Source organism: Vipera berus, assembly GCF_964194415.1.
Source record: "Vipera berus genome assembly, chromosome: 11".
Lineage (NCBI taxonomy): Eukaryota > Metazoa > Chordata > Lepidosauria > Squamata > Viperidae > Vipera > Vipera berus.
In genome coordinates this window covers 15,919,722-15,938,057 of record NC_138214.1, presented here as the reverse complement: position 1 = coordinate 15,938,057, position 18,336 = coordinate 15,919,722, and the positions used below count along the sequence as shown (strand labels likewise).

Sequence of the window (18,336 nt, the reverse complement as noted above, 5' to 3'; positions counted from 1 at the left end):
GAGGTTCAATCAATCGATCAATTTCAACTTCTCACGGGGAAAAAAAAGGTCACGCAAAGTTGGAATTGATTGATTGAACTTTTTAGTCCCACCGAGTCTGCTGTTACCACCGCAGCCACGCCCACCCAATGGGCCACGCCCACCCGGCACCCGACAATACACAAGTGGGTTTTGGGTTGCAGTTTGGGCACTCGGTCTCTAAAAGGTTCGCCATCACTGATCTAGTCCAACCTCCTACTCAAGCGGGAGAGCCTATACAATCTCTGACAAGTGGCTGTCCAGTCTCTTCTTAAAAACCTCCAGTGATGAAGCACCCACACAACTTCTGTAGGCAGGTTGTTCCACTGATTAATTGTTCTCACTTTCAGGAAATTTCTCCTTAGTTCTAGGTTGGATGATTAGTGTCCATCCGTTGCTTCTTGTCTTGCCTTCGGGTGCTTTGGAGAATAGGTCCCCCTCCTCTTTGGTGGCCGCCCTTCTTTTCTTTTGTTCAGAGTCCTCCATCCTCCCTGGGTTGTAAGGAGGGAGATGCAAGGAGTGAACTTCATCTATGTGGCTTTTTCAAAGCAGGCAGGCAGTGGAAGAATCCAGAGAGGCCGCAGAACAAGGGAGAGATTTTGATGGCACAGGATGGAGACCAGACTTTTCCACCAACTTGCAACAACCAAGAAAAGTCCAAAAACATCAGCAAAGCAAATTCCAGGGCAACTGCAAAGCTCTCTCAGAACAACAACAAAAAAAAAAAACCATGAAGTTCCTTTCTCATGGGAAAAACAGTTTGGAAACAAAGTTTTGCACTGTTGAATCAAACCAGCTTCTTCTGGACCAGCAAGTTCCCCTTTGGTTACGGTTGCGATTGCTTTAGGATCACGGAGCCTAGTCTTTACCTTCTGCAAATCACCATGGCAACCAGGTGCCGTACGAAGAGCTTGGTCTGCTAAGAGTCCCATCACAGCATCTTTTTTCCCAAATAAGCCATGATTCTTGATCCTGTTTCTTTGCGTGTGTATACGTGAGCACAAAGACCAAATTGTATTTTCCTCCAGGGCATCTTTCTACAGAGGCATTTGAAGGTTCCTACCAAATGTGTAGAGGGCTAAACGGAGACCTCAATTTTATTGGGGGGAAAAGCTTGTAAAGGAAAATGGTATGCCAATGTTTTAAAAACAAACATTATTTTTTCAATAGGAAATGCATAACCACGCTTTACATTTTTTAAAAAATGCAATTCTGTGTTGAGTATGAACTCTGGAGAAACATTGAGCTCCTAACCTATAGTCTTAGGAAAATGTGTCATTGGTCAAAGACTTTATCCAACATCTACTTAGCAGTCAGGTTTTCTTCAAGACGCCAAACGTTTGTCTTCCTTCCTTCCTTCCTTCCTTCCTTCCTTCCTTCCTTCCTTCCTTCCTTCCTTTTGTGGGAAGTCAGCTCCCCAGAGAAGGAAATATTAAAAGGGCAGAAAAATATATTTTCTCAAAGGATCTTAAAGAGGCAGGAAAACATGCCCAGTTTTTCTTCATAGCCCCAGGTCTCCCTCCCCCAAGCAGAAACCAGGTCTATAAAGATGCAGATGTAAATCCAGGGAGCTAGGAGTTTAAGAAGACAAAGACACCTAAAATCTACCTACCCCAGCCCCAGGGAAGCAGGACATGACCTTTGGACATAACAGGATTAACCCATCACCATCAGAATACCAGAAAGGCACACTCAGACTCAGGTCAAAAGCTCACGACACAGGAAATAGCCTCAAACAGGAACAGGAAGCAGCTCCAAACAAAAGGCTCCAGAGGGTATAAAAACCCACTCCCTACATGTGTTTGGCCCTTTTTTTCTGCCAGACATCTTCTTGTCTGGTTCTCCTCTCCAATAAACTACAACCTGCTACCCAAAGCAGTTGCCATGTTTATTCCCAGCTTGGATGAACCATGCTGAAGACCTTTCTTCCAACACTTCTTTTCCTTTCCTTTCCTTTCCTTTCCTTTCCTTTCCTTTCCTTTCCTTTCCTTTCCTTTCCTTTCCTTTCCTTTCCTTTCCTTTCCTTCCCTTTCCCTTTCCTTCCTTCCTTCCTTCCTTCCTTCCTTCCTCATTGTCTATTCTGGGACATGCTACACCATTTTATTTTATTTTTCTACTGAAAAAATGAAGTTAGAGGACCTGCTGAGGAAAGAATTTCTAGGACCACATTTCAGGACTAAGGCTACCAATGGCCCACATTTGTTGTGGGAAGGGTATCCTGATTCCATCACAGGTGTTGCTATGCTTGAAAGTCAAAGTATCGGAACAGATTGGATCAATAATAAGGAAGTCTACTGCCCACTTGAATAATGCAGTCAGATTTGGGCTGCAGAACTCCATATGACCACTAGGGAGCAACCTAATAGAGTTCCCACAGCTCTTTGCTACAGCAGCCCACATCTGGAAGTCCAAAGGAGAACTAGATCATAGAATCATAGGGCTGAAAGAGACCCGAGAGGTCCGCTAGTCCAACCTCCTGCTCAAAGCAGGAGACCCTATACCATTTTTGAAAACCGCCCGTGATGAAGCACCCACAGCTCCATGTGGCAAGCTGTTCCCCTGATTAATTGTTTCTCACTGTCTGAAAATTTCTCCATGCTTCTAGGTTGGATCAGTCTTTGACACATTTCCACTCTTTATTTCTTCTCCTGCCCTCTGGATAGGGTGAGAAGTCAAATACAGCTGAAGGTTTTTCTGATTCCTGGAACCATTTTAAGCTTCTCCCCTGGCACTCATTTCCTGGTGGCAAAGGTCCACCTTTCTCTTTGCTCGCCTCCTTCCAACTATTGTACGGAGAAGGGGGCGATTTAAACAAGCATATCCTGCAGGGGAAAAGATCAGCTTCAAGGAGAGAAGGGCTTGGATCAGCTTCCATGCGCTTCGCGGCAGCTTGATCCTGAAAATCCACAAGCAACAACGGTTTGTTTTGGCCTGCAGAAGAAACCTACTCAACCGGGGGCCATCCACCACGGCCTGCCTACCTTCTGCTCACTTTCCAAGTTTGCTGCCTTTTATTGTTTTCTTCTGGCACAGGCGCTGGATGCAGCCGGACGTTCAGAAATCAGCTCCATGGATCCCCTCGCCGGCACTTTATGCCATGCCAGCAGCTCAGACTGCTTTGTGTGAGACGTTTCACTGGCAAAGTTGCAACTCTGGGGTTTGCTAACCTGCTCCCTGCCACACTAATAACCTGCTTGCTGCTGTCCTAATTAAAGGATTCAGGGTCTGGCTAGTCTAAAGAAAGGAAGAAACAGGGCCGTCATGATAGCGGTGTTCCAATATTTGAGGGGCTGCCACAAAGAAGGGGGGGTGTCAAGCTATTCTCCAAAGCACCAGAAGGCAAGACAAGAAACAATGGTTGGAAACTGTCCAAAAGAGAGAAGCAACTTGGAATTAAGGAGAAACTTCCTAACAGTGAGGACAATTAACCAGTGGAACAGCTTGCCACCAGAAATCGTGGGTGCTCCATCACTGGAGGTTTTTAAGAAGAGACTGGACAGTCACTTATTTGAAATGGTATAGGTTCTCCTGCTTGAGCAGGGGGCTGGACTAGAAGGCCTCCAAGGTCCCTTTCAGATTCTATTCTATTCTATTCTATTCTATTCTATTCTATTCTATTCTATTCTATTCTATAGAATAGGGGGAGGAAGAGAGGAGCAACAAAGCAATAATAAAGCAAAAACACAGAACACAACCACAGGATAACTTCCTTGTTGCAGTCTTTTAAGAATTTTCAACATTACGCTACTGGTGGTCCTTGACTTATGATGGCAATTGGGACCAGAATTTCCATTGTCAAGCAAGGAGTTATTAAGTGAATCACGCCCAATTTTATGATCTTTTTCATCATGGTTGTTAAATGAATCACTTCTGTCCTTAAGAGAATCATGTGGTCATTAAGTGAATTCAGCTTCCTTCCCCTGACTTTGCTTGTTGGAAGGCAGGTAAGAAGGCCGCAAATGGCGATAGTCCCAGTTTTGATCACGTGACCATGAGGATGCTGCAACTTCTTAAGTGTGAGAACTGCACATAAATTATACAATTTCAGTGCCATTGAAACTTTAGATTTAAACATAGGAGCCGCTAAACAAGTGGTTATAAACCGAGGACTACCTGTATTATGAAGTCTAGGAGCTGCACATCTCGAGTTCACTACTAGGTGGCAGCAAAATGAGGTTTTGTTTTTTTTCTCTGCTGCCATCTAGCCGTCTCCAAAAATATTGCAGCCCCGATCTGTTGCCCTTAACCACGTTTAGGTATGACTGATTGCATTTTAGTGCATTTATTTTTGTAATTTTAAACCCTGAGAATCATTCTGCAAGCTGTATACACACTGCGAAAATGTTTTTGTTGTTTGTTTTCTTAAATCCTGTGAACCATTCTGAGCTGGAACCAGTTATCTTTACCTGAAAAAACATCTCCATTCCATCATTTAGCCTAGTGGCAGTTTCTGTCATTTCATGAAAAGTAGGACACATTTCTGCAGTAGGATATTTCTTGGAAATGCCAGCAAGAAAGTCTTCTTCACTTCATGAACCCAGGTCCACAATTTCCCTCTTAATGGAATACTTCTATCAATTTCTGCCTGAGGAATATAATCACATTGTTACATTCCGAGCAGAAAATGTATGCCCTCATCACAAAATGGGTAGCAATCTATCCGCTGCTTTTGCAGTGCGTGAAAAATGCATTCAGAAACACGGTCTGTGGTTCTTGACATGGAATCTAATTTTGCACAATTTTTTTTTAAAAAAGGGGGGGGGCGGAATGTTCTTATCTTATCCCCAACATTAGTTAGCAGAATCACGGTTTACTCAATGAAGCCCATTTTTAACCATGAAAACTGGTAGTTTTTTCATACGGGGCCATGTAACACACAGGTGATGGAAAATTGCTTATCAATATATTGCTTATCAATATATTGCTTATCAATATATATGCTTATAAATATTGCCCTGATCTTAAGCAAAATACACTAATAAATTCTTTCCCAACCTGTGTACTTGCCAAACATGCAACAGGATTTCTCTCAGAAAACTTCACAGAACAGATGTTCCTCAATTCCAATCATCCATGTAAGTGATTGTTTGAAGTTACAACAGCACTAAAAAAAAGTGACTTATGACCATTTTTCACACTTACGACCACTGTAGCATCCCCAGGGTCACGTGATCCAAATTCAGATGCTAGCACAAGTGACTCATATTTATGACGGTCGCAGCGTCCCGAGGAATCGCGTGATCCCCTTTTGCGACCTTCTGACAAGCAAAGTCAATGGGGAAGCCAGATTCACTTAACAGCCGTGTTACTCATTTAACAACTGCAGTGGTTCCCTCAACAACTGTGGCGGGAAAGGTCATGAAATGGGGCAAGGCCGTCCTAACAACTGTCTCACTTAGCAACAAAAATTTAGGGCTCAACTGTGGTCGTAAGTCAAGAACTACTTATAGCTTAGAGCCCTGGTGGCGCAGTGGTGAGAATGCAGCATTGCAGGCCGACTCTGCGCACAGCCTAGAGTTCGATCCTGATGGGCTCAAGGTTGACTCAGCCTTCCGTCCTTCTGAGGTTGGTAAAATGAGGACCCAGATTGTTGGGGGCCATAGGCTGACTCTGTAAACCGCTTAGAGAGGGCTGTAAAGATGCTGATGTTGTAAATGCTCAGAATGGTGTAAAGTACTTTGGAATGGCATATGTGTCTATTGCTATTTACTATGTATATATGTATCTATCTATCTATCTATCTATCCATCTATCTATCTATTTATCTATCATGCACTGGTGGCGCAGTGGTGAGAATGCAGTATTGCAGGGTAACTCTGTCCACAGCCTGGAGTTTAATCCTGATGGGCTCAAGGTTGACTCAGCCTTCCATCCTTCCAAGCTCAGTAAAATAAGGATCCAGGCTGACTCTGTAAACCACTTAGAGAGGGCTGTAAAGCACTGTGAAGCGGTATATAAGTCTAAGCGCTATTCCTATTGCTATCTGTCTGTCTGTCTGTCTATCTATCTATCTATCTATCTATCTATCTATCTATCTATCTATCTATCTATCTATCTATCTATCTATCTAATATCCCATTGCCAGCAGTTCAATCCTGACAGGGCTCAAGGTTGGCCCAGGCTTGCATCCTTGTGAGGTCGGTAAAATGAGGACCCAGATTGTTGGGGGGCCATAGGATGACTCTGTAAACTGCTGAGAAAGGGCTGTAAAGCACTGTGAAGCGGTATATAAGTCTAAGGGCTATTGCTTAGGGAGAAGAAACATTGGCTTTCCCTTAGCATCTTCGGCACTTCTGAATTCTCATCCCATTTCCCATTCCCATAACCAGATGGATGAGGGGGTGGCTTAGATTATTTCCCATTGATGGAGTAAGCGGCCTTCCTTGTGCAACACACAAAGTCATCATGCTGGTGTGGGTGATTTTCCCAGGAGTAAAAAAAAAAGGGGGGGGGTTTCTGATTCCCTTTTGCAGTCCCCAGAAAGAACTCTTGCACCTCCCAGAGGGCAAAACAATAATATTTTAAATTAATGTTCTACATTAAATAACAAAAAGTTATTTAACTCTTTACTGAAGTGGAAACAATAATGGCTACATCTATCAAAAACAGGCAAGCAAATAGAAAAAAATGGCAATATTGTGTTTATTAGGCAGCTTTGTAGCAGTAAACAGTATTTATATCATAATAGTAAAGTTGGAAGGGACCTTGGAGGTCATCTAGTCCAACCCCCTGCTCAGGCAGGAAACCCTATACCATTTCAGACAAATGGCTGTCCAGTCTCTTCTTAAAAACTTCCAGTGTTGGAGCATTCGCAACTTCTGGAGGCAGGCTGTTCCACTGGTTAATTGTTCTAACTGTCAGGAAGTTTCTCCTTAGTTCTAGGTTGCTTCTCTCCTTGACTAGTTTCCATCCGTTGCTTATTGTCTTGCCTTCAGGCACTTTGGAGAATAGCTTGACTCCCTCTTCTTTGGGGCAGCCCCTGAGATATTGGAACACTGCTATCGTGTCCCCCCTCACCCTTCTCTTCATTAAACTAGACATCCCCAATTCCAACAGCCGTTCCTTATATGTTTTAGCCTCCAGATCTCTAATCATCTTTGTTGCTCTTCTCTGTACCCTTTCTAGAGTCTCGACATCTTTTTTACATCGTGGTGACCAAAACTGGATGCAGTATTCCAAGTGTGGCCTTACCAAGGCATTGTAAAATGGTATTAATACTTCACTTGTTTGGGCTCAGACATTAAGGAAGACTGATTTAGTTCAGGGATAGGAAACCAAGAGGAAATCCTATGGCTGTAAACTTTTTTTTAAAAAAAAACCCTCTATATTGGTTCCAAGCAAAAAGGGTATGTCCGCAAATATTGTACCACCTGAGCTCCATTGAGAGGGACTTTTATCTGCATAGAAAAAGCAGATTAAGAAAAACAAATGTAAACACAAGGACAAACTTTCAAATATTCTCAAGCTGATGTAAACCATGACAAGGTCAACAAATATAAGCCAAAGGTGGTTTTTTTAAACTATACTATTTTTCTTTTTCCTTTTATGTTCTGTTCTGCACCTTCTATTTTTCTTTCTTATTTTAATTGGTAATGGTTTTTATTGTTGTACATTATAATCTTGAATAAAGGTATTAAAAGCCTTTTAAAAAAAACCTGGCTAATCTAAGCATTCAAAAATCTCTAGTTTTGCCTTCCAAGCTCAACCCTCAGAAAAACACAAAACTGTTGCTTTCGGTCATACCCAATTATTTTACTCTGGAGCAAAGCAACTCTTAGGAGGCACCAGAGTCTAATTCTTTAATGACTTTTATGACACTTGAAGATAGAATAAAGAACATGGATTAGTAAGGCTGCTTTCACAAATTCTAGTATCCAACACCTGTTCAAACAGGAGACCTTCTATCATTCCGGAGAAATGGCTGTCCAATCTTGGGATGAATTTGGGAAAGCAGGAGAACAGAAGGCGTGACACTCTCGGATAAAATGAGGGTTTGAATCTGAAAGCATCACGAACAGGGTCAGCTAAAAGTTATCTCTGGCCATCAGGGCTGTTTCTGGCAGCAGCTGAGTTTTCCTAGGCATTGTTTGCAAGATATGAATTAATCAGCCTGTTTAGAGAAAGAAGAGGGGAGGGGAACAGATTTTCCCCTGGCTTTCTGACTCACACACACACACACCCCAAACAACGGACAGCACAAAGCTCATTTGATCCAGCTGAGCTGAAGCTGCGCAGTTCTGGCTTTGTGGCACAATAAGAAGGCATATCGGGTGATGCCAGCCCAAAGACCAGATTCTATCCTTTAATATCCAGGAGGAATCGGGGGTGGAGGAACCCCACTAGACTTGGGGGAGAGAAGAAAACTGGAGAGTAACGTCTGATGCCTGTTCCAGCTGAGGAACACTACTTGAAAACATCTTGGAATGCTTGCTGCTCTTTTCTCTGCCGTGGACAGTAAAGCTGCAATTGTCATCTTCTTCCCCAAGACTTCTACAATCATCCAGACACCCCACAGTGCCAAACTAACAGCAATGAGGACAAGTTTTCGATTCCTTCAGGGATGGTTCCTTGATGCTCCGAAGGTGCTTAAAATCATTTGTGGGGTTGACCTAGCTTCTGGCGGACTTTGCAGCCTCGCTCATGCCACTGTCTCCTCACCGATACGGAAGATGTTTAGCTTCCTCCCGAATGCTTTTAAAGCTGGATGTAACACTCTAGCCCAGATGAGGAGTGAGAGAGACTGGTACCTACTGAAAGTGAAAGGATGCTTTCGGTCAAACTGGAACCCTGATGATTTCATATACACATCCATACATCGGAATGAGCAAGGACAAGCCCGAAAGCTTGGAAGAATTAAACCTTTGATCCTGGCGACCGACTCAGAATGATAATCCTGCAACATTATCCTAGTTATCTGAGGGGCTGCCACAAAGAAGAGGGGGTCAAATTATTACTCCAAAACACCAGAGGGCAAGACAAGAAACAATAGTTGGAAACTGACCAAAGAGAGAAGCAACCTGGAATTAAGGAGAAACTTCCTGACAGTGAGGACAATCAACGAGTGGAACAGCTTTGCCTTCAGACATTGTGGGCACTCCCATCACTGGAGATTTTTAAGAAGAGACTGGACAGTCACTTGTCTGAAATGGTATAGGGTCTCCTGCTCCAGCAGTGGGTTTGACTAGAAGACCTCCACGGTCCCTTCCAGCTCTATTCGATTCCTGGGACTCATGTATTTATCTGTGTTTATGACATATCCACAAAGTCTTCTTGGCGACCAAAGATGGGATGTTACCATTTACCCAAATGAATTCTGGGAGTTGAAATCCACACCTCTTCAAGTTGCCAAAGTTGAGAAACACTGCTCTATGTCATATGCATTTTATTTACACTAAGGCTCTGTTTTGGTGTAAATAAAGGCTGATGTTGCAAGCCTTGTTGATCTTGCAGCTATTGTTAGGAGGGCGGAATGATCCAGATTCCAAAAAGACTGATGCGAAAGCTTCCTGCGTGCCAAAGAGAATACAGCAAATTAGGATGACTGCTTCCTGCTATTCCACAGCCCTCCTCCCGTTTCCCATTTTCAGGCAATTGCTGGAACAGATGGAAAGATGAAAATGTAGTGCAGTTAATTCCCACTAGGTGTTACCCTAACACCAAGTGGAAATTAAGTTCTTGGGAAAAATATCTAAAATGCTTGTGAATGTTTTCTCCACAGGAGGCAACGCTGACCAACCTGGTTGTGCCTGGAAAGCAGACTAACAAGGAATTCCAGAGCACTGTACTGGAAATACATTAGGAAATAAATTAGGAAATGAGAAAATAAAAATCATAGAGAAGACAATGGCCAATCACTTCTACATAGATAGTCCTTGACTTAGACCACAATTTGAGCCCTAAATTTTTGTTGCTGTGAGACAGTTGATAAGACTGTCCCATTGTATGACCTTTCCTGCCACAGCTGTTAAGTGAACCACTGCAGGCATTTATTAACATGGTTAAGTGAATCTGGCTTCCCCCATTGACTTTGCTTGTCAGAAGGCTGCGACCGTCATAAACGTGAGCCAGTTGCCAATTATCTGAATTTTGATCGTGTGACTGTGGGGATGCTGCAACGGTCGTAAGTGTGAAAAATGGTCCTAAATCACTTTTTCCCAATGTGGTTGTAATTTTGAACAGTCACTAAATGAACTTGTGCCAGTTGAGGACTGCCCATATCAAATATTTCACGGGCACTTAGTGTTTTAAATTGGTTAGTTAGTGGACTGCCAAGTCACAGCCTCTAGATTCAGCCTGAACAAGTGGACTGCTGAGTTTTTTTCTTTCAGAATTCAGCTTGCAACCCCCTCTTGAATCAAAATCTTCCTTCGTGCACGCTAATCTGTTCGCCAAAATGCTTTCCGTAAATGAGTTTACAGATCAAAACAATCTCGCCATGATCTGTGCAGCGTACGAGAGAAAGAGTAGACGTGCACCAAAAATAACAAGATTAAGAATAAACCCTGAGAATGCCATGCAATGCGTTTTAATTCCTCCTGCACGCCACACACACCTCTGTGTTGGTGTGTGTTCCTTTATGCACCATCATACGCCGCAATCCTATAGAGGCGGCGTGGAATAAAGCAGCTTTTAAAAGGAAAGCAAGATCCGATGCTATCAGAGGTTGTTACCATGGCAACCTCAACTTTTGTACCGCATCCCTCAGACAGGAAAAAAAAGGGGGCGTCTTCTAGAATGCAACTCCGGCAGAAGCTGCAAAGATGATACTTTCCTTAAAAAAAGGGAAAAATTTTTCTCCTCTACAAGTAGCTGCCCTTATTTGTGCACACACACACATCGCCCCTCAGCCCTCGAGCCAAAGGCGGCTTTGCCTGTTTGCAACAGCACAACACTGGAGTGCCTTCCTTCTTGGCAAAGCGGGGAATGGAGGCAAGAACGGTTGCAAGAATTGGATATGTTTAGTCTAGTGAAGGGACGCGGTGGCTCAGTGGGTTAGGACGCTGAGCTTGTCGATCAGATGGTCGGCAGTTTGACGGGTCGAATCCCGAGTGCCGCGTAGCAGAGTGAGCGCCTGTTACACGTCCCAGCTTCTGCCAACCTAGCAGTTCGAAAGCACGTAAAAAATGCAAGTAGAAAAATAGGGACCACTCCGGTGGGAAGGTAAGAGCGCTCTGTGCGCCTTTGGCGTCTAGTCATGCCGGCCACATGACCACGGAGACGTCCTCGGACAAGCGCTGGCTCTTCGGCATTTAAATGGAGATGAGCACCGGCCCCTAGAGTCGGAAACGATTAGCACGCATGTGCAGGGGAACCTTTACCTTTACCTTAGTCTAGTGAAAAGAAGGACTAAGGTTAGCATGATAGCAGGGCTCCAACGTTTGAGAGGCTGCACAAAGAAGAGGGGGGGGGGTGTTCAACCTATATAAGTTGAAGCTTATATAAGGAAGGCGTCAACTTAGAACTGGTCCAGCTTTTTCTGATGTGTATCTAATACCTTCTCCAGCTGGGCTCTTGAGCCGAGACAGAGGGATCACTCAAAGTTCCCCAGGCAGCCTTCAAGGTTGGGCAAGGGCCGAGAACTGGAACCCTAATGCCTGGTCTAAAATTTACTTGGCTGTATCTAACCTTGTTCTTCTTTTTTTTTCTTTTTATAGTGAGTTAATTAGTAGTACACATTCCTGTATCTAATCATGATAAATACTTACCTGGTGTCAAGGCTTAACAGAATAACAGAGTTGGAAGGGACCTTGGAGGCCCTGTGGTTTAATGAAGAGAAGGACGAGGGGGGGACATGATGGCAGTGTTCCAGTATCTCAGGGGCTGCCCCAAAGAAGAGGGAGTCAAGCTATTCTCCAAAGCACCTCAAGGCAGGACAAGAAGCAACGGATGGAAACTCATCAAGGAGAGAAGCAACCTAGAACTAAGGAGAAACTTCCTGACAGTTAGAACAATGAATCTGCAGAACAACCTGCCTCCAGAAGTGGTGAACGCTCCAACACTGGAAGTTTTTAAGAAGAGACTGGACAGCCATTTGTCTGAAACGGTATAGGGTTTCTTGCCTGAGCAGGGGGTTGGACTAGATGACCTCCAAGGTCCCTTCCATCATCATCATCATCATCATCATCATCACTATCCACCTGCTCAAGCAGGAGACCATAGACCATTTCAGACAAGTGGCTGTCCAGTCTCTTTTTAAAAATCTCCAGGGATGAAGCACCCACAACTTCTGAAGGCAAGCTTGTTCCACTGGTTAATTGTTCTGTCTGGTTGCTTCTCTTCTCTCCTTGATTAGTCTCCATCTATTGTTTCTTGTCTTGCCTTCTGGTTGACCCCCTCCTCTCTATGACAGCCCCTCAAATATTGGAACTTTGCTATGTTGTCATTCCTCGTCCTTCTTTTCATTAAACTAGACATATCCAATTTCAGCAACCGTTCTTTATATGTTTTAGCCTCCAGACCCCTAGTCATCTTTGTTGCTCTTCTCTGTACTCTTTCCAGAGTCTCAACATCTTTTTAATAGTGTGGTGACCAAAACTGGATGCAGTATTCCAGGTATGGCCTTACTTAAGGCTTTATAGAGTGGTACTATGCCTCACACGATCTTGATAGGTGGCCTAGAACTAAAGGAGAATTTGAAGCAAAATAGAGGCCTTCAGATAAATAAAGCTAACATTTACGCTCAGAATCCTGGAGAGAAAAAAAATAAATGCCAACATATTTAAAAGGTGCCTGAAAGACAAATTTAACAATCCATTTCTTTTTTTTTAAGGGTCCTTGGTTGCAACATCTCTGGTTTTCAATCACTGACAGACTTGGGGACACAAACTTTTTTTTTTAAGGCAGTAATTTAAGGCTTTTCTTTTAATGGAAGCTGCTTGCTTTGTGTTCCTGGACCACAGTGGACAGATAGGAGAGAAATCCTCTTCATAAATAAAATCATTGCTGTGCTAAGAAAGAAAGCATGAACCGTCCTCACCATTTTTTCCTTCTGGTTTCGCAATTTTTTTAAAAAGGGGGGGGGCAGCTTGCCTACTGCCAACCAAAGCAGAAGCAAATTACTCCCACAAAGAAGATCCATCGTGATCCTTCTTCCGCAGCCTCTACGTGGGCATTTCAATTTGCCATCATTGCATGGACCAGCTTTCCAGTAGGGAAAAGCAAAAAGGTCATTGTTATAAGAAGATTTTCAGCTGACCAATCTCATGCTTGCATTGTGAGACAACCCCAAAACTGCATTAAAGTTATAAAGCCAGCTGGCTCAAAGCAGTCTGGATTGTAGTGGGGAAATGATGGGTAGTGGGGGGGGAGGGAAGGAAAGGATATTCCTTTTTAAAAAAGTGTTTCCGTCTCCTTGTGCAACCTTACACAGAGAAACGCAAAAATGATCCTATTATTTCCAAACTTAAGATGCTTCCTATGTCATCTATTGTGCAGATGGAGAGCAGCGCAGTGTTTGCAGTCTTGAGGATTTCCAGAATATTTATCTCTTGGAGAACTGATTTCTTAGCTTCCTTTCTTAGGGAGAAAAAACAGGAGGGAAGAAGAAACTTCTTCTTAGGACCCAGAAATCGTGAATTGACAAAGTCAATTTGCAGCCACTTTCCCAGTGAACTGCTGAAGCAGCTCTTGCTCATCGAAACATGCTTGACCCCAAGACCAGAGGGAGAAGGTGGGGGCTTCATGGGGCCGAGAGGCTATAGTACCCATGTGTCTTGAGGGACCCACGTCAGGGACGTGAGATCCATCTTCCAGCATGATTTAATTAGACCTAATTCAATTTGAGAAGATGTGGGCCATCCAGGAAAAAAAGATAGGAAAAAGAAAGAATGATGGATGAGCAATTATGGCTTAGGCTGAATGAGATTACGAGACTGACTAGCAGTAAACATTAAAGCAGAATTAAATCAGGTTTAGGCCGAGTAGGGAAAGAGTCTTTGCCCTCCATTTAATCTCAAATGGACCCCAGAGACCCACCCAGAGGGGCCATCATGAAAATTGTCTTCCTTTAAATGTGAAGATCATATGCGCCAAGTGACAAAGGAACCACATGCAATCCCTTATGGAGAGTGTCAGATCCTGAACATATGATAGATAGCTTCCTAATGGATTTTCTCCCAGTCTGGGGGTGGGGTGGGGGTCCTCCCTGTGTTTGGGTATCCATTCTCATAACATCCATCAAGGCTGATTGTCATTCCTTTGAGACAGGCCACGTCAAGTCAGGGACAGCAAGGTTTCCAAAAATGTTCTTTGTTCCATCTTATTCCAAACACAATCAAAACAGGGTTATTTTGGGTTTATTCTCATGATGAAAAATCTTTTCTAAACCATTAAAAGTTCCTTCGTGTTTTTCCCACTCCCAAGGCCAGTTTTTAATGTTTTAATTTGTATGTATGTATGTGTATTTTCAAGCCTAGGTCCACACATCTCAGTGATCTCCTTAACCATGGAGTTGGCGGAATAGAATATAGAATAATAGGTTGGAAGGGACCCTGGAGGTCTTCTAGTCTAACCCCCTGCCCAAGGCATGAGTTTTTATACCATTCCAGAAAACTGGTTGTCCAATCTTTTCTTGCAAGCCTCCAGTGATGGACTATCTACAACTTCTGGAGTCAAGCTGTTCCCTTGATTAATTGTTCTCACTGTCAGGAAATTTCTCCTAGGTTGGATCTCTCTTTAACAACTGACTGAGATCATGAAAAATGTAACCCACCATTTATAATAGAGGTTCTCCAAACCTGGCCACTTTTAAGACTTGCGGACTTCAACTCCCAGAGTTCCTCAACCAGCCATGCTGTCTGGGGAATTCTGGGAGTTGAAGTCCACAAGTCTTAAAAGCTGCCAAGTTTGGAGACCCCTTGTTATAAAGACACTTCCTCCTCATTCTCTGTCAGGTTTTAATTTCCATCTTGTCAACACTGCCAGCCTGGGCAGGAAGGCCAAATACCATGAAGGAGGAAAGGAAGATTGAAGGGTCTTTACTTTAAAGAAGGGGTCTTCAAACTTGGCAACTTTAAGACTTGTGGACTTCAACTCCCAGGGCTGGCTGAGGAATTCTGGGAGTTGAAGTCCACAAGTCTTAAAGTTGCCAAGTTTGAAGACCCCTGCTTTAAAGTCTTCACTTTACTCTAACCCATCCTTTCACAGCTTAGATTCACACAACACTCTACATTTCAAGAAGTGTTGCAGGAAGGTTTGTAAATCAGGATATGAAACAAGCTTACCGATGAGACATGGTTATCAAGCATTCCAAATGCATTTTGGCTTAATGCCCAGATGTAATTTTTGGCAGAACTTATAAATATGATATTATCAAGCATTTTTTCTTACCATTTATTTTATTTTGTTTTGTTTTATTTTAAAAAAATCTCTTTCCTAAGTCACCAATGAAAAAGAACAACTTCTTTCTTTAAAAAAAAAACCTCAAATTTATTCATTAGCCTTTAGCAAGAACATTCATTGCAAAATATCTTGAAAACCGTGTAGTCCAATGAAGGTCTTTAAAAACATTCATGAAACCCAAACCAAAACAAATTGAGGAACAATGAAAGACGGAGTGACAAACGAGAGAAGTTTCATTTACATTAAACCCAACTGCGTGAGACAACTTTACATTTGGCAGTGATTTAACATATACTTTGCAATTTCAGCATAAACAATTTCAAAATTCGAAGACAGTCAATGAGATTATTTCACCACATTGATCAGCACCAGATCTTAGATCTCTTAGGATGGTAGAAGGTTGTTTGAGAAGAGATTGCTTATAGAAGGTCTGACTATATCGGTGTTTGTCAACCGTGGCCACTTGAAGATGTGTGGGCCTCAACTCCCAGAATTCCCCATGCTGGCTGAGGAATTCTGGGAGTTGAAGGCCACTTATCTTCAAGCTGCCAGGTTTGAGAAACAATGCTGTATGTTTGAGAAATAATGCTCTAATCATGTACAAACAGTGTCACCATAACTAGCTGCCTGTGTATTGAAAAAGAAGCACAAGAAACGGATCGATGGAAAATCCACTTTTGCACCTCCTTCTTCAGAGTAGGACAAAGTAGATCAACATCTGCTAATATCCAGCAAAATATGAGCTAGGAACTTCCCTGGTCACTGCTGAGTCTCAAGTAGCTCTCAAAATGGATCAAGGGAACAACCCTGCTCTCCCCCCCCCTCCATATACTCATGTTTTTACTTTTTCTCTGTCTGGTTTTGCAAAAAACACACACCTAACCATAGTTCTCCGAATATCCAAGTATTTGCAACATACAATCATGAATACATAAAGAGTGAAAAGTTTCAGGATTTAGATTATGAACTCTCCTTCTGTGCCCAAGTAGATTACACAGCGTCATCCTTCAGGTTTACTTGACCTTGTGTATTTACAACCAAAAAGGACAGATATACGCATACAGATAGTCTTCCACTTAAGACTGGCCACTTAATGACGCTTTAAAGTTACGACAGTCCTCCCCAGAGCTATTTATGACTGTTTTTGAACTTATAATGGCTACACATCCACCCCTCATGTGTGGACACACGATTGCATTTTCGGCACTTTGCAACCAGCTCACCTTTCAAGCCATTTCCACCCTCCTGCAGTCATATGACCACAATTAGCAAAGTTTTTTTGCTGATTACACCCATTGGGGAAAATGGGTTTGCTTAACAAATGTCAAAAAATTGGGTCTGGTCACACGATGCCTTGATTTATGACTGCACTAACTTATGACTGTAATTCTGGGCTTAGTTACAGTCGTAAGTTGAGGACTATCTGTATTAATGTTTTCACGGTCATTACATGACAAAAGGAAGGCACCACTTCATTATTCAATAAATATCTGCTTTTTTTTCTTCTTCCAAATGAAAACATTCTTTTATCGAGAATAAAAAGTCATAACCACATTTAAAGACAGCCAAAAGTATCATGCAGTAAAACATTCTGCCACCCTTAAAACTTCCCACTTGTCATTTTTCTGTAACATGGCACATTTTAATACTATCCAGAGATGTAAAGTCTATTTAAAAAAGAAGAAGAAGAAGAAGAAGAAGAAGAAGAAGAAGAAGAAGAAGAAGAAGAAGAAGAAGAAGAAGAAGAAGAAGAAGAAGAAGAAGAAGAAGAAGAAGAAGAAGCTAGAAATTTACAGGAAAATAAAGGGAATAAATCAGGTTTTTCATTGGGCTCATAAAAAAGAAGTAATAGGGGAAGAGAACACACAATTCCCTAACCCAATTTTTAAAGCCCTCATATTTCTCATGTAGTAAAAGCTGACAACAATAAAGCTAGGGTGGGATTTAATATCAGTCCTCTGAGTTGGCCTGATGGTCACCGGAACAGTGTTTTTCCAACTTTTAAGACGTATGGACTTCAATTTTCAGAATTCCCCAGCCAGGAGAATTCAGCGAGTTGAAGTCCACGCCTCTTAAAGTTGCCAAGTTTGAAACACACTGATCTAAGATGCTGACTAGGATAAAATTAGGACAGGTTAGATCGTGATTATGTTGTGAAAATCCTGAGCCCAAAAAAATCTTTCACCATTTTTGTCAACCAACCCGTCACATTGTCCTCATGTGGCATATCTGTTTAAACCTAGATCGTGTCAGTCTTAAATTTGCATCTTGTTCAATGCATTAAGGGTTAAGATGCTGCATTAAACTCAGCCAGAGAACTGGGATGCGTTTGTTTCTTCTTACTCTGATAACTAGCTTTCCATACTTCAGGAAAAGGAGTTCCCATGCTCTTTTGGTTTTTAAATTTTCTCTCCAATATTACCCTTATTAAAGCTGTAAAGCACACGATAAACACACTGGAACGCGGAAACATTTTGGCACAATTATTTTTCTTCTACTCTTTACATGTAACAGACACACCGTCTTAAGAAACACCAGGAAAAGAAGAAAAACGGCAACAGGTCAGTATTTTAGCTTACTGTCAAGGTGGGCAGCCTTTGGCTACAGATCATATAGCAAGAGCACTTATATACCGCTTCACACTGCTTTACAGCCCTCTTTAAGCAGTTCACAGAGTCAGCCTATTGCCCCTAACAATCTGGGTCCTCATTTTACCGACCTCGGAAGAAGGCTGAGTCAACCTCAAGATGGTCAGGATCGAACTCCTGGCAGTGGGCAGTGAGTTAACCTGCAATGCTGCGTTTTAATCACTGCGCCACCATGGCTCCTAATGCAACATCCGATCAGCTACAGCAATAGCAATAGCACTTAGACTTATATGCCACTTCACAGTGCTTCACAGCCCTCTAAGTGGTTTACAGAGTCAGCATATTGCCCCCCCCCCAACAATCTGGGTCCTCATTTTATCGACCTCGGAAA

At 42.6% G+C, this 18,336-nt stretch overlaps 1 protein-coding gene across 1 annotated transcript in view; it reads right to left on the bottom strand.

The window, feature by feature from the left end:
• The window catches only part of ARHGEF9 (Cdc42 guanine nucleotide exchange factor 9), a 267,659-nt gene extending 263,093 nt beyond the window's left edge, over positions 1 to 4,566 (bottom strand). Inside the window, exon 1 of the mRNA XM_081336695.1 lies at positions 4,425 to 4,566. Coding sequence (XP_081192821.1) covers positions 4,425 to 4,496 — 72 coding nt within the window. The 5' untranslated portion in view covers positions 4,497 to 4,566. The remainder of the gene's footprint in view (positions 1 to 4,424) is intronic.
• Positions 4,567 to 18,336: the final 13,770 nt, after the last annotated feature.